Source organism: Elephantulus edwardii, unplaced genomic scaffold (assembly GCF_000299155.1).
Source record: "Elephantulus edwardii isolate Elephantulus edwardi_28Jun2011 unplaced genomic scaffold, EleEdw1.0 scaffold00030, whole genome shotgun sequence".
Lineage (NCBI taxonomy): Eukaryota > Metazoa > Chordata > Mammalia > Macroscelidea > Macroscelididae > Elephantulus > Elephantulus edwardii.
Window position 1 is genome coordinate 18,150,431 of NW_006399780.1, and position 16,599 is coordinate 18,167,029.

The 16,599-nt window shown below is 40.2% G+C and overlaps 1 protein-coding gene across 3 annotated transcripts in view; it reads right to left on the minus strand.

The window, feature by feature from the left end:
* Positions 1–6,656: 6,656 nt before the first annotated feature.
* Positions 6,657–16,599, minus strand: part of CSAD (cysteine sulfinic acid decarboxylase) — a 23,142-nt gene continuing 13,199 nt past the window's right edge. For 2 of the 3 annotated variants that reach the window (XM_006883886.1, XM_006883885.1), the window contains 7 exons: positions 11,509–11,625; positions 11,373–11,437; positions 10,809–10,890; positions 10,174–10,373; positions 8,418–8,469; positions 8,216–8,305; positions 6,695–6,868 (listed from right to left, as the gene is read on the minus strand). In XM_006883886.1, the coding sequence (XP_006883948.1) occupies positions 6,695–6,868; positions 8,216–8,305; positions 8,418–8,469; positions 10,174–10,373; positions 10,809–10,890; positions 11,373–11,437; positions 11,509–11,625 (780 nt within the window). Of the gene's footprint in view, positions 6,869–8,215; positions 8,306–8,417; positions 8,470–10,173; positions 10,374–10,808; positions 10,891–11,372; positions 11,438–11,508; positions 11,626–16,599 lie in introns of all 3 variants that reach the window. The other variant, XM_006883884.1, reaches the window with a different exon arrangement.

Consider the following 16,599-nt stretch of genomic DNA (forward strand, 5'->3'; position numbering starts at 1 on the left):
CCACTTCTTAAATAACAGGCCTTTGAAAACACTATGAACACCAGAGAAATGTGGATAGTTATAGTAGTATAACCATAGATCCCAGATATGAAGTCAGTTGGCATGGTCACTACCATAATGGGCTCTGGTGTATCAGGAAGTATAAGGATGGCACAGGACAGGATTAGCTGTTCATAGGGTCGCTACAAGTCTTACTCAACTCGATAACACCTAACAACAACAGCAATCCCACCACTGGGAACATATCCTAATGAAATCAGAGCTGTTATGCAAACAGATGTATGCACACCCATGTTTACTGCAGCATTATTCACAAAGCAAAGAGATGGAAGCAGTCCAACCACCCATCAACAGGTTAACAAACAAATGGATAGAAAAACTGTGGAATGCAGCACTGAAAAACAATGACCTTGTAAAACACTGCACAACAAGGATGAGTCTGGAAGACATTATGCTGAATAAAATATCTCAGTCACAAAAAGAGAAATACTGCATAAGACCACAGTTATAAAATAGGATTGACAGGGGAGGTGGGAGAAGAAGAAAAGAGTATATAGATAATGAAAATGGCACTGGAACAGATGAAAGAAAAGACTGTCTGAAATTAATGTATGCTTAGCATTAATATATGACAATTAACAATCTGGAACAAGAAGTTCATTACAAAGTGAATTGGGGGAGGGAGACAGAGGAGGAGGGAAGAGAATGTGCATCAGTGAATGAAAACCCAACCTTTCTGTAAACTTGCATTAAAATCACAATTAAAATAAATAAAGGTTAAGGTGTTCCTTACACAAGCCATGCTGTTTTCAATTACTTCATATGCATGTGTACATGGGACAATGAATAAGGAAGACCTAAGAATAATTGATGCCTTTGAATTGTGATAAAGAATAGACCGCCAAAAGAACCCTCAAGCAAATTTGTTGGGAAAAGTGGTCAGAGTGTTCTTTCAAAGTAAAAATTGTTGGGACTTCATCTCATATACTCTGGGCATGTGCTCCTTGGAAAGGTCAGCAATGGAGACAAAGACCCTCGGTGAGATCCAACAGCACAGGAGAGATTGTAAGGATGGCGCAGGATCGGGCAAGGTTTCTGATCTGTTTTACATGGGGTCGCTATGAGTCTAAGTCTCACGGGGTCGCTGTGAGTCTAAGTCACACGGGGTTGCTGTGAGTCTAAGTCACACGGGGTTGCTGTGAGTCTAAGTCTAGTTTGATGACGCCTAACAGCAACAACAAACCAAGGAAATATACAAGCTAATCATGTGGCATCAGAGAATTTGCTAAAAATGAGCTCCAGGAATATTTTCAAAAAGAAGTCACCACTGATTAGATTCTTCTAACATGTAGATACTAGCTCCCAATAACTCCCAAAATATTAATCTAGAAAAAGAAAGCACAAAATCAGGTTTTTTTTCTGTTCTGTCTGTTGCCGTGCTAGGTTCCAGAGAACATCACCACCACCACGCATCCTTTAAAATAAGAAAAAAAGAATATGAAATTTATGATCTTTGTAAGTAAACCAGTATAAAATTAAAACAACAACAACTAAATAAAGTTCTGGCTATTGGTTGGCACAACTGATATAGCCTTAGTGGTTCAAATGGCTGTAGTGATCGACTTCCTAAAGGTCACAGCCATGAAAATGCTATGGAATGCAGTTCTTCTTGGAAACACATGTAGTTGCTGCGCTATTGTTGGGTGCTATCAAGTCCACTCCAACTCATAGAAAGTATAACAGACACAACGCTGCCCATTCCTGTGGTCTTCACATCTCTGCTGTGCTGAAGCCCACTGTTGCAGACACTGTGTCAATACCTTTGAAGGTGACCTGGTTACTGCTTAAGTGTGTACTCAAATCGAGGTGCAGGTGACTCATACTGACCCTCCAGTGGGTTCCCAACGATGTAAATCGCATCAGAAGAGATTGCCCGTCTTTCTCACACAGAGCGGCTAGTAGGTTTGAACTGACAGTCTCATAAGACAAACACTGCCTAAGATAATTATTTGTAAAAATAGAAGGGAAACTAATAAGATGTGGATAAAAGTCCAAAGGGGGGAGAGGAGGGAGGCAAGAAGGCTGAGGGTAAGGTAGGAGGGAAATCATGGGGTAGCAGAGTTTGGTGGGGAGAGGGAATGCCTGAAGGAATTAGGCTAGATTTTGTGGGGACCTGAAATGATGGGGTAACAGTGGGCATAGATCAATGGTGATTAATTTTATAAAACAGTATATGAGAATGATCATATGAAACACAGTGTGAGGAAAGGAATGTGTGAAACACAATGTACATGAATGAAGCACAATGGATATGAATTTTGTATGCAAACCAAGATTAAAAAAATGAAAAATCTAAAAAGCATAAAGGCTTCAAAGGAGCTGACATAATAACAAAGCTCTGATGGCCTCAAGGAAGCTGCAGATGATGTACATTCCAGGTACGTGAGGACAAGAGGGTATGCATTTCCTTCAGACACCGAGTAAAATCAAACCCAAACCTGTCAAGTTGGTAGTGACCTATGGCATAGAGTCAAACTGTCCCTAGGGTTTCTAAATCTTTCTCCTGAGGAGTGGCTGTACTACCTGGAACCTTTAGTTGAGGGATTGGTGTTACACCTTAAACTCTCTAAAGGCGAGGACAGGGATTCTACCCAGAAGGAGTTTAGTAACTAGAGAGGAGACAGATCAAAAGATTGTAATTGCTGAATCCAGAGGTTTTGAGGCTGATTTTGGGAACAGAGGAAAATCAACAACAAATTTTTTAACTGGGAAAAAATTAGAGTAACTGTATTTCATTCCTGTCTTTCTGTCCTTCTCTTAAAAAATATATTTCTCAACTGGAGATGGTTCAAGGAATCTGAGGGGTTTATTTTTATTTGTTGGTTTACCTTTGTGTAGAAAAAAACCCTTTATATTTGCTTTTTCATTCTATTTTAGACATATCTCAGGTATACATAATCATTTAAGATTATAGCTTAAAGTAAAAATTTAAAATAGTTCCCAAATAACTATTTGGAAGAAATAAAAATACAATTTATAAGAACAAAACTTTATGGGGGAATTACTAGTGATTTATGAACAGAAAGGTTTCTTTTCCACAAATGATCAAGAGTATCAGGCCTGTGAATTGGATGTTCTTTTACTGTGTTCTGCACAGTCTGTATTTACCTCTTCAAAAAGTTTGGATGACTGCTACACGACCACTTTATTATTTTCATAAATCATAGTCTTAGGAACTGGACGGAACAAAAAGTCCTGGTAGGTTTGTAACTTGTGCTAAATAGCTCGTGTAGCCAAACACTGCTTTTCCAGAAAGTGAGAGAAAGGACTCCAAGTCAGGATATCAAGTGTTAAGTGGATGTTTTTATGGCAGACAGTACTGTTAGCAGAGTGATTTAGGTGCTGGGAGTTTTCATCATTTAATTATTGTTCTTTTAAAAATAATTTTTTTTAAAGTTGTTTTAAACTTGCTTTTTGTTTTAACCATAGAATTAATTTTATTTTATTTTCTTTTAGTGGAAAAGCATAAGTTTTACTATACATGCTACCATGATACAGTGACTGTAGCAATGGGCTCAGGCGTGTCTTGGATTGTCAGGATGGCGCAGGATAGGGCAAGGGTTAGATCTATTGTTCATAGAATTGCTGTGAGTCATAGAGAGAGCTCTGTCAGCCTAGTGGATAGAAAGCTATGCTTCCAAGCCAAAGGTGGGTGATTTTAATCTGTAGCCCTCAGGCCTGGTTTTAATTGTTTTTGGTCAAACATTCTTCTAAGTGCTATAGCACAGGTCTGTCAATTTGCTGTACAGAGGTCACTCATGGTTGCTGTGATGCTAAACACTGTGACACTGTGTCAAATGCTATAACGGTTACCCATGGTGGACAGTGTTTAAAACAGGCCAGATCCAGTCACAAAAGGACAAATATTACATGATGCCACTGTTGTAGAATGGGACTGTCCTTGGGGTTGGGGAGAGACTGAGTAAGATGGGTTCAATAATGTATACTGCACTGAAACAGAGGAGGGAGAGAACCGTTTAAAAGAGAGATATAACTGGGTATTTCTGTCATCACAGGAGACTAGAGCGAGGGCTACATGGTGGAGGGGACCTGGGGGAGGGTTTGTAAAACAATGAAAGAATCTTTTCTTTTCGTTTTCCATAATTTTTGGACTCATGTACTTATAACTTGTTAGTCAAATTTGTGTCTTCTAGGTTGCAACACCCCCATGATACATCTTCAAGGATATGAACATGTACGGCCAAGCACAATCAATAAGAGTGCATCTAAATTCCAAAATCAATCTCCATAATAGTCTATGTGTTTCCTACTGCCAAAGGGGCCCTTTAGAGTAGTGAGAGAAGATCTTCACCCTGAAACCCACAGCGTCCCTTTTCAGCAGGAAGTAGCTAAGAGAATACGCCATCCCCTTTTCCTTATGACTCAGGGTGAAGTCTCTCTCAGGGAGGAGTGATAGGGAATGGCAAAGGACACACTGACAAAGAAGATTAATCAGAACTGGCTTTGACAAGCACTGTGGCATTTGGACAAGAACAAACTGGGAGGAGGGTAGAGAGAATAGTGCAACAATGAATGAATGGAAACCCAAAATCTCTGTAAATGTTTATGAAAATTAATAAAATATAGAAAAAAAAAAGAACTGGCTTTGACAAGCACTGTGGCATTTGGACAAGAACAAACTGGGAGGAGGGTAGAGAGAATAGTGCAACAATGAATGAATGGAAACCCAAAATCTCTGTAAATGTTTATGAAAATTAATAAAATATAATTATAGAAAAGAAAAAAAAATAAAATAAAACAGGCCAGATTAAAACAGGCTTGGAAGCAGGAGTGTCATCCACTCCAAAATAGCTTGCCTCCAGAAACTCTATGAACTTAGAGAAACAATGAAAGTTACACAAGTGTTTAGGTCTTTTGTTCATAGTGTTGCTATGAGTTGTCTACGTATATTATGTGTGTCGGGGTGGATTTTTTAAAACAATGATTCATAGACACAGCTCTGCTCTCAAGATATAACTGCTTTCAATATTACTGAGGTACCTTTAATTTTAGAGTGGCTTCACTTTCAGTCTTTACCCTCCTACTAAAGATTATTGGGGGAGAAAACTCCTCCCATCTTTAGCATATCTTGGAGGCAAGGCTGGTGAAGTTTCATCACACATACTCTGCCCAAGTTGTTAAGGAGAGGCTATTCCTTGGAATGAGACATCCCGCTTGGATAAGTTAGTCAAAGAAGGAACACCCTCAACGAGATGGACTGATTACAGGGTCTGTGGCAATGGATTCACGTGTGCCAGAGGTGATAGGATGGTGCAGGATAGGGCAGGGTTCAGATCTGTTGTTTACAGGGTTGCTATGAGTTGTACTCAGCAATAAGGCAACATCTACCCCTGGATCTCTTCCTGCCTTTTTTTTTTTTTTGCAATAAAGTTCCATTCTCCATTGTGTGGCTAAACTTAAAGATAACAAACTTCAAGACACTGCAAAGAATATAATAATTAAACTTTATTATTTTTCTATAATAAAAGTTATAATATTTATTATTTAATAAATGAAGGAACTCAGAAGACATCAAGAAGTAGATTTTTTAAACTACCTGTTTTTCCATCCTGGAGAAAATGAGTACCATTCTGGCATACTTAATTTCATCAACCTTTTCTGCTTTTGAACACAGTTTCTATATTACCATATATATAAATCTTTTTTAACTTCTAATTGTGATTAGGCTGGAAGTTTACAGGGCAAATCAGTTTTCCATTCTACAATTCATAAGCATTTTGTTTCATGCCATTGTCTTCAATCCCCACAGTGTTAGACAGCACTTGCTGTTTCCTGTTTCCATTTGTCCTTACTTCCTAGTCCTTCCTGCCTCCTGAACTTTTGTCTCTGAGAAAATGTTGCCCTTTTGATTCCAAATGGTTCACTGTTCTAAGAAGTATATACCTCCTTGGTGTTACTGTTCATGTTACAGGCCTGTCCGTCATTTGGTTCCAATTCATTTCGAGTTCAAACTATGGTGTCAGGGGTTCCACCAGTCTCTATTTCACTAGTGAGCCTCCTGGCCTTTTACATGATTTTGAGTTTTGCTTCACACCTTTCTCCTAGATTTTCTATTGTGATCCTTTTCAAGGCATCAATGGTGGTAGCCAGGCACCATCTTTAGGTCTTCTGATCTCTAGGCCATGGACGCTGTGGTTCACATGGGCCAACAGTTCACTGGACTAATTTGTTTCCATGTCTTTGATTTTCTTTACTCTTCTTTGCTCTGTAAAGATCTTATATCTAGGTTTTCAATATAATATTAAAAGCACTTTTTCTCTTACCAGTAAAAATCTTTGTAGATATTCATTTTAAGGATGAGATAACATTTCATCATATCAATATATTATACTATGGTTTTCAAATTTTTCAAAAACATTCTGTTACCTTAAAAATCCTATGGAGCAGTTCTACCTTGTACACATGAGTTAGATGAAACAGAATCAACCCAATTGCAACTAAAAATAGCAATATTCAATATTTAGTAGAGGATTTATCAGGCCAATGTATAGAAACATTGTTAAGGCCACTTTGTTTTCTAGAAAGGAAAGGTTATTACTGAGAACATAGGAAGTGAATAGAGAGATTTGGTGATGGTTAGGGGTGCGTCAATGCCAGCAACCAGAAGGGGGGTTCACAGGTCCTGGCCCAGCTGTTCCAGCTCATCCAGGAGGAAGTCTATATCGGCCTGGGTCAGCGTGGGGTTGGCCACAATCATGCGGAAGAAGTTGCCACGGGTTCCATGGGGTTGATAGCCAATCATCATGGAGCCCTTCTTCACCATACGTTCCTTGAGCATTGGAGCCACCTGGGGTCAGAGCAGAGGAGGCCTGGTCTCTAGGCTAGCCTCACTCTCCAAAGATGTTTCCCCTCTCCATCCAGCCACCTCCCTGACAAAGCCCTCATTACTCAGACCCTGACTATTGCCCCATTTTACCATTAAGGCCACATCCCACCTAGTTGACCTTCTCTTATTGTTACTCTCCTTAGCCCTATTCAGTAAGCACCATGCCTGACTGTGATGATCACAGGGTTTTTTCTGGCTGATTTTCACACACAGATGACCTGTGTGACTTTCCACTTTTGCCCCTCATCTCTCCTTTCTCCAAGAAAGCGAGACTGTTCTGCCATGTCCTGACTTTCCCCTGATTCTCAGCATTGCTTTGGGTCTGGCTTCAAGTCCTCTTATTGTCATTATGTGCTGTTGAGTGGGAACCAACTCATAGTTGACCAGAGCTCTAAGCCTTAATATTCCTTAAGGCCTTCTCTCTTTGCTTAACTTGTGTGGTATTTTTTTAAAAATCTACATCCTATGATCTAACATACAATTCATACCACACAATGGTTTCAAATAGTTAAACCTCATTTTCACAAACAACATTAAAATCTCCTTAAGGGAAAGAAAATATTTTCTCCTTTTGGATCATTTACAGGACCTAGCAGGGAGCTCTGGTGGCCTAGTGGGTAAGGAGTTGTACTGACAATCCAAAGGCACATGGTTCGAATCCATAAACTGCTCCATGGGAGAAAGATGGATGGGTAATATCCTCCCATGTGATTCACAGCTTCTAAAAACCCACTGGAGGGTCAGTTATAATTCAGTTCTGACTCAACAGTACATAACAATAACAACGACAGTACTGATCTACACTAGGGACCGGGACTTGACCTATCTCCTTTCCTCTAGAAGCGTGCCTGGCCTGGCCTGGACAGGCTGTCTGGTCCTCACCACCAAGCTCTTCGATGATCCTTCTGCCTTGTGTCTCTCTTCTGGGGCTTGAGCTCCCAGCAGAGGCCCAGCACAGGAGTCTGTACTGCACACTGCTGACTCTATAAGTTTCTGCTATTTTGTTGTTGTGCACTGTTGAGTTGGAACCTACTCATAGCATACCCTCTAGTAAGTTTTCAGAGACAATAAATCAGATTGAAGGAGACTTCCCATCTTTATTTCCCCATATTCTAAGATACCTTCTTCCCTTTTTTCATCACTGTTATAAAAGAGAAGTTCATATTTTCTCCTAGTGGACATTCCTACCTTAGGTGCAAGGATTTGCAAATAAACCTGTCATAACACTCATAGCCAGCAGGGGGTAGAGAAGCACCAGGAAAAATCAGTTCCCGAAGTGAATCGCACAGCTGGGAAGAGAAAACCTACCTGAGCCAGCCTTTGATTGTAATCAGGGCTCTCCTGCTTCCCCCGAAGGCTGGGGGGCACGAACCAGAAGCACACATTGACAAATTCAGGCTGAAAGGAATGAGGAAGAGGAAGATTTAAGCTGAGGAAGAGAGATGTTTCCCATCTCACTGCCACCATCAAGTATATGGAAAAAGCTGGGCAGTGGGGCATGGAATCATACCTCCATGACCAACTCAAATCCTTCCCTCTTCTTTATCTCTTCCACTAAGTACCTGTAAACAAACGGAGAAATCACAGATGGAAGAGAAATGATAGAAACAGAAAAACAGACAAAAATAGTTCAGTGAATACAAATAACCAATATAACCCCGCTGCTGTAGTCAATTCTGACTCCTGGCAACTCTCCATTGGGTTTCAGAGGCTGGGTGCCTCACACTTCTACCATGGAGCAACTGGAAGATTTGAACTACTGACTTTTCAACTTTTTAAAAAAACAAAAAACAAACCCCAAACCATTTTTTGTTTTGTGATTTAAGTGAAAGTTTACAAAGCAAATTAATTTTCTACTCAGTCATCATTCGTCGTTTGTTCTGTAACATTAATATCAATACCCACAATGTGATCACATTTTCCTCATTTCCTCCCATAATTCTGATTTCCCCTACTCTTTCTGTACATCTCCACGTCTTTCCTTTCTTTAGTGATATTTTGCTGATCATCTCTTCATTATATATTGGCTTGCTCCTCACCAATCTTGTATCTCTGATAGTATAGTCTATAAGAAGTATCACAGCGATCCCAAAGGTGTTGTTTCAAATCCACCAGCTGCTCTGTGGGAGGAACATAGGCAATCTCTTCTCATGTGACAGAGCTTCTTGAAAACCCACTGGAAGGCCAGCTATAAGTAGGTTCCGATTCAATGGCAATGAGTTTTTTTAAGATTATCTAATTTCTAATTTTACTTCCCTTTCTCATCCTTCCTATCCCTAGTAACCATTCCACAATGATTCTGTGTATAAACTTTTCTTTAGCTTTTTAGAATATGGGTCTTGTAACATATCTGTCCTTTTGTGATGAATTTATGTCACATACTATAATGACATATACATGTTATGAAATATCTACTGAATGTTTGCTTTTCAGTGATATATAGTACTACATTTTAATTTGAAGAAGGGTACTGAATATCGCATGAACTGCCAAAAGAACAGATATGTCTTGGAGAAAATATAGCGAGTGTTCCTTAGAGGCAAGGACGGAGAAGCTTCATCTCACATACTTTGGGCATGGTGCTAGGAGAGGCTAATCCTTGGAAAGGCATAAATACGTTGAAAAGTGGACAGTCAGCAAAAGAGAGGAAGACCCTTAAGGAAATAGATTGACACAGTAGCTGCAGCAATGGGCTGGAGAGTGTCAGAGATGAAGAGGATGGCACAGGATAGGACATGGTTCAGAGCTGTTGTTTATAAAGTCGTGATGAGTCACAATTAACTCAATAGTACCTAACAACAACAGCAGTATTTCACTGAGTGAATGTACCATAGCTTCTTTTGTTTTTTTGGGTTTTTTTATAACCATATTTTCTTTTCACTTGTCAACGAATGGATTCTTAAGTTGTTTCCATCTCTTTGTTATTGTAAATAATGCTCAATGAACATGGATGTACATATATCTGCTTGTGTTAAAGCTCTTATTTCTGTAGGAGATAGGTTTCATAGTGTAACTGCTGGATCAAATTATATTTTTATCTTCAATTTTCTAAGGAAGTGCCCAACTGATTTCCATAGGGCAAACCAATGACAGGGTTAGTTGTGCAACATGTAACCCGCTACACCACCAGGGGTCCTTCAGCAACTATATAGAGGCCCAAAAGAATGGTGTTTGAGCTAGAAAGACACTGAGAGTGAAGGGAGCAGTGTGGGGGTAGCACTGAAAGCAGGAAAAGAGGGCAGGAGAGAGACTTCCCCCATTCCTACCTGGCAAGGGTGAAAGCCCGGTCCACGCGTAGCTCCAGCCCCTGCCCGCCCTGGGCCTTCCACATGAGCCACAGCTTCAGGCAGTCCACACAGCGACCGCACTGCACCACCTTGTCTCCCGGGTCCAGAGACACATCGTAGAACTTGTCTTGCTGGAACAGGTAGCTGGCCTGGGAGCTGTGGCAGCGCTTGAGCAGATTCTGTGCAAAGGTGAGCAGATCATCGGGCTCCACCCTCTCCACTGAGGCTTTCCCTGAGAGGTGCTTCAGGGGACTTAGCTCAGTCCACCCAACTTTCCCCCTGGAACTAGGCAGCCTCATGAGGTGACTGCTGGTTGACCCTGACCCCATTCTGTCATTTTCTCTCCACACTCAACGTTCTACCCAAATTGTGCCCAGGATCCTCCTTGTGGAAACTTCAAAACAGAAACATTTCCCTTTGCATGGAGAAAGGTCACTAAGAGTAAGTGGTTACAGCTATTCAGCTTTAGACAGGATTAGAGAGAGAGAACACAGTAAGGTCTAGGCCCTTTATAAGGTGGGGTAAGGGGAAGAAATGACAAAACACCCTAGTGACAGGTGGGGCTGGGACAGGCTTGGGGCCAGGGGCTGGGGCTGGGGCAGAAGCTGTCTCACCGAGGTATCCTGGAGAAGAAGAGCTGAGCACTGCAGGCCCGCCGAGAGGAGCTTGTGGGGATTCCAGGCCACAGAGTCAGCCCTGGGGTGGAGCAGAGCAAAACTAGATCAGCTCAGGCTGTCCACTCAGAACTCCCCGTCCTCTTCCAGATGACCAGTGAAAGCATTTTAGTTTCACCTCCTTCCCAACCATCTAGAAGATTTCCCATGTGTGACCTCTGACCTCCCAGCTCCAATCAACCACGTCTCTAGTCCCCATCCCCTGCTATACCACCCCCCATCTTTTTTCCCTATTCCTACTCTTAGCTCTTCAATTGTCATTATGTACCATTAACTCTGAACCAACTCCAGCTGACTCACAGAGGGTTTTCAAGGCATTCACATGAGAAGAGATTGCCATCTTTCTTCAGGAGCAGCTGGTGGATTCAAACATCATGCCTCTGGGTTAACAGCACAACTCCTTACAACTATGCCACCAGAGCTCCTTTAACTTCCCTAGGTCATGACTGTTCTCTGGACCAAGGATCTGAAGATGGGATTCAGGGAGAAAGTGGCCACTCTCACCTCTGGATCCCATTCAGAAGATGTCGGTGCTTCTTTGACAATAGGACACTCCCACCCCAGGCGGCCTATGGAGCAGGAAGAGCAAGGTGAGCCCCAGCCTTTGCTCAATCCCACCCGCAGGCCAAGTCCCACTCACGTCCACATGAAGCCACAGCCCATGACGTTGGCATATGTCAGCAATTGCCTCCAAAGGGTCAAAGGCGCCCAACACGGTGGTGCCAGAGGTGGCACTGACCAGAAATGGCACTGCACCCTGTGGTAAATAAGTAGATGAGAGAAACAGGCTAAAGCTATGCAGATTCCAGTGCTGGTCCACCTCTAAGCTCTCTGCACATCTGACCTGAGCTCATATCAATGCCATAATATTATGCCACTATCCCTTTCGATTTTCAGAAAGGGATAAAGGAGTTCAGAAGTATTAAGAAGCTTGCCCAACAAAAGAATGAAGCTGAACCCATACATCACACCAAATTAACTCAAAATGGATTAAAAAATCTAAACATAAGAATAAAAATGATATAAATTCTTAAAAAACAAAACAGAGGAGTTGTGCTTTGGGGCTAACTTTTTTTTTTTAGCCAAGAGTCTGATGAATTTATTGTTCCTAAATGTAGGGGCTAACTTTTTAACCACAGATTTTTAGATATGACATCACAAAGTGCAAGCAACAAAAGACAAGTTGTATTTTATCAAAATTGAAAACTTATATACATTGAAGGATTTTATCAATAAAGTGCAAATGTTCAGACTGAGGGAAAATATTTGGAAGCCATATTTCTAGTAAATCTTTAAAAGACTATAAAAATAACTTCTAAAACTCAACGATAAAAAGACCCTATTTTAAAATGGCCAAAAGGCAGAAACAATCAGAATGTCTGTAACAGCTAGTGTATTTACACACAGGGAATACAACTTTAAAGGACTAAAGCCCCAAGGCATGAATCAAGTCATACTCTTAGCAAACTCTTATACAAAAAAAAAGAAGAGTTTCCTAAAGGACACTTTCAGCCTCATTTTCTGCTGTTGTTGTGTATCGTTCAGATGGAACTGATTCATAGCTACCCTTCCAGTGGGTTTTCAGAGGGAGTAAAATATCACAGGAGATAGTCTATCCTTCTCCCGTGGAGTAGATTGTGGATTCAAACTGTATACCTTTGGGGCTGCAGTGCAGCTTCTTACCAGCAGGCCACCACAGCTCCCTCATTCTCAAGCTAAAAGCCACTCATTGCTGTTGATTTGGAACTGACACATAGCTGATCCTCTAGCAGGTTTTCCAAGGCTGTGACTCAAAGGGGAGGAGACTGCCGCCCAGCTTTCTCCTGCAGAGCCACTGGTGTATTTGAACCAACAGAGACAAGCTGTCTTCAGTTTAGCAGTGCAACTTAGTACAGACCAAACCATTCGAGTTCCTTTTCTCTGATACTAAAAACTGATAAAAACACAAAAATATTACAGACCAGCATCTCTTATGTTGTTATGTGCTGTCAAGTTGCCTGTGACTCACAGTGACCCTGTGTAATAGCTCTCAACCCTGCTCTATCCTGAGCCAACCTTATTGTCTCTGACACACTTATCCCTATTACCATAGTCACTGAGTCAATCCATCTCATTCAGGGTCTACCTGTCTTGCGCTGTCCCTCCACCCTCCCAATCATGATGTCCCTCCACAGGGACCGGTCCCTCCTTGCAACATGCCCAAAGTATGTCAGACAGAGCTTCAGAATCCTTGCTGCCAAAGATCAGCCTGGTTTCACCCTCTCCAGGTTGAACCTTTTTGTTCTCCTAGCACTAATAAGCAAAGACTAGGTTAGCTGTGGAAGGATATCAAGAAATATCATCCATGAAGAATGCAAAAGATCATTACAAAGACAGACGAGGAAAAAAAGACCAAGATGGATATCAGAAGAGACTTTGAAAACTGCAATAGAACACTGGGAAGCCAAAGCTACAGGAAGAAATAAAAAGATTAAGGAGTTGAACAGAAGATTTCAAGAAGGGCAGCACAAGAAGATAAATCAAAGTATTATAATGAAATGTGCAAAGAGCTGGGGTCAGAATATCAAAAGGGATGAACTTGCTCGGCATTTCTTAAGCTGAAGGAAGTGAAGAACAAATTCAAGCATTGAGTTTTAATATTTAAGGATACCCTGGGAAGAGTATTAAATGATCAAGGAAGCATTAAAAGAAGATGGAAGGAGTATACAGAGTCACTGTACCAAAAAGAATTGGCAGACACAGAAGAATTTCATGAAGCAACATACGAGTATCTTTTATAAATGAGGGGAAAACCCACTAAAACAACCTTCTACCAAACACTAGCAAACTGAATCCAACAACCTAATAAGAAGACTATACACATGACAAAGTGAGCTTTATCACAGGATTGCAAAGTTGCTATAACACCCAAAATCCATTGATAAGATCGATAGGATCAAAAACACTATATCGATAGGATCAAAGAACAACAAAACCAAAAAGATCATTTCAATAGATGCAGAAAACAATTCTACAAAATCCAACAACTGCATAATAAAAGCATTCAAGAAACTTAAATAGAAGAGAGCTTCTTCAAATTGATAAACGGCATCTAAGAAAAGTCCACAGCTAACATTATACTTAATGATGAAAGACTAGATACATTTTATGCGGAACTAAGATAAGTATATATATTTTTGCCACTTCTACTCAACATTGTACTTGATGTTCTAGCCATAGGAAGTTGTTGTTGTTATGTGTTGACCCTGTGTACAACAGTTGAACCCTGCTCTATCCTATGCCAACCTTATTGTCTCTGACATACCTACCACCATTACCCCAGTCACTGAATCAATCAATCCATCTCATTGAGGGTCTTCCTCTCTTGCACTGTTCCTCCACCCTCCCAAGTATGACAGGTTCCTCCTTGCAACATGTCTAACATATGTCAGACAAAGCTTCAGAATCCTTGTCTCCAAGGAGTAACCTGGTTTAAGAAAAAATATCCAGACTGGAAAGGAAGAAGTAAAATTATATACAGATGCCATGACTATATATGCAGAAATCCTAAAGAATCTAATAGAACTAATAAATGAACTCAATAGTTTGCATGTTACAAGATCAAAACGCAGTAATGAACTGTATGTTTATTTACTAGTAATGAACAACCCAAAAATGAAATTAAGAAAGCTACTTCATTTATAAGAGAATAAAAAAAAAGAATAAAATGTTTAAGGAATAAAGTTAGACAAGACAATACAAAATGTACCCTTTGAAAAGTAGAAAATACTGTTGAAATAAATAAGTCCAAAATTAATGTAAGTCCATGTCTATAGATCTATAATCTATAGATCTATAGATTAAGAAATCTCTAGGAAATTCCAAGTGATTTCTTTATAAAAATTGACAGATCAAACCTAAAATTCATATGGCAATTCACAGGACTTATATTGATCAAAATGATCTTGAAAATGAACGCTGAATGACTCATATTTCCTAACTCCAAATCTTATTGTTGTTGTGGTTGTTGTTACTGTTGAGTTGGAACCCACCCAAAGCCAACCCTTCGGTGGGTTTTCAGAGGCAGTTAATTGCACGGGAGGAGAATGTCCATTCTTCTCCTATGGAGCAGTTGGAGGCCTAAACTGTGTGCCTTCGGGATTGCAGCACAGCTTCTTGCTACTAAACCACCAGAGCTCCCACCAAATCTTATTACAAAGCTTATTATCAAAACAGTGTGGTACTGTCATTTAAAGAGACACAGAGATCAACTGAACAGACTTTTTAACAAATGATACTACTGGAGTAACAAATGGTACAACTGGTGGTTCACAGGCAAAAAATGACGTTAGACTTCTTCCTCACATCATATACAAAAATTAATTCAAAATGGATCATAAATATAAGAGTAAAAACATTATAAAATACTTACGAGAAAACATAGATATACAACTTCATGATCTTACACAAGGCAATGGTTTCCTAGGTATGACAACAGAGGACAAACAACAAAACAGCTACTAAATTAGCAACAAAATTTTAAAAATTTGTGCAAAGAGTATCACTAAAAAAGCAAGAAGATAACCTGCAGAGCAGGAGAGCATACCTGCAAATTATATACCTAAATGATTTGTAACTATAATAGAAAAAGAACTCTTATAAACTAGTAATAAAAATATAGTTAAATACAATAGGATTTAAAAATAGGAAAGGACCTGAATAAACATTTCTCCAAACAAGGCATGTTGTTGATGTGCCCTCAAGTAGAGACCTATGTACAACAGCTCTGAACTGTGCTCTATCTTGAGCCAATTTCATTGTCTCCAACACACCTACTCCCATTACTCCAATCACTGAGTCAATCATCTCATCCAGGGTATGCTTCTTCTGAGGTGTCCTTCCACCTTTCCATGCATGATGTCCTTTTCCAAGGACTGATCCCTCCTGACAAGATGCCCAAAGTATGTGAAACAGAGCTTCAAAATCTCTGCCTCCAGGAGTAGGGTGGTTTTACCCTCTCCAGGACAGAAGACATACAAACGGCCAGTATTTCCTGAAAAGATGATCAATATCTTAAGTCCTCAAAAAAAAGAAACAAATCAAAATTATAATGTACTAATATTTCATAAACTTTATAAACAGCAGCAGGACACTCTATGAGATAATGCTGCCAGAAGATGAATCCCTCAGGTTAGTAGGCACTCAAAATACAACTAGGGAACAGGTACCTCCTTAAAGGAGAGTTGACTTTAATGACACATCCATAAAGCTCTCAGGTCTCCATCTGCTGATATGTTCAACTCAAAATGAGAAGAAAGTGCTGCAAACATTCATTAATAATTAGAACACAGAATGTACACAATATGATCTAGAAAATTTCAAGTTGACAAAAATGAAATAGAATGCTGGAAAATCAAGATCTTAGACATAAGTGAGGTAGTGTTGGCCGTTCTAAATCAAATAAGCATATAGTTGACTATACTGGAAAAATCTGCTGTCAAGGACCTCTCCAGAGTGCTGAGAAGCAATGATGATCTCAGTCTAGAGACTAAGGTGCACCTGATCTAGGCCATGGTCTTCACAGTTACATGCTATGCATCAGAGAACTAGACAATGACCAAGGATGACAGAAGAATTGATGCCTTTGATTTGTGGTGTTGGAGAAGAGTACTGAATATACCATAGATCGCCAGAGAACAAATAGGTCTATCTTAGAGAGGGTGAAACCAAGTTGCTCCTTGGAGGAAAGGAT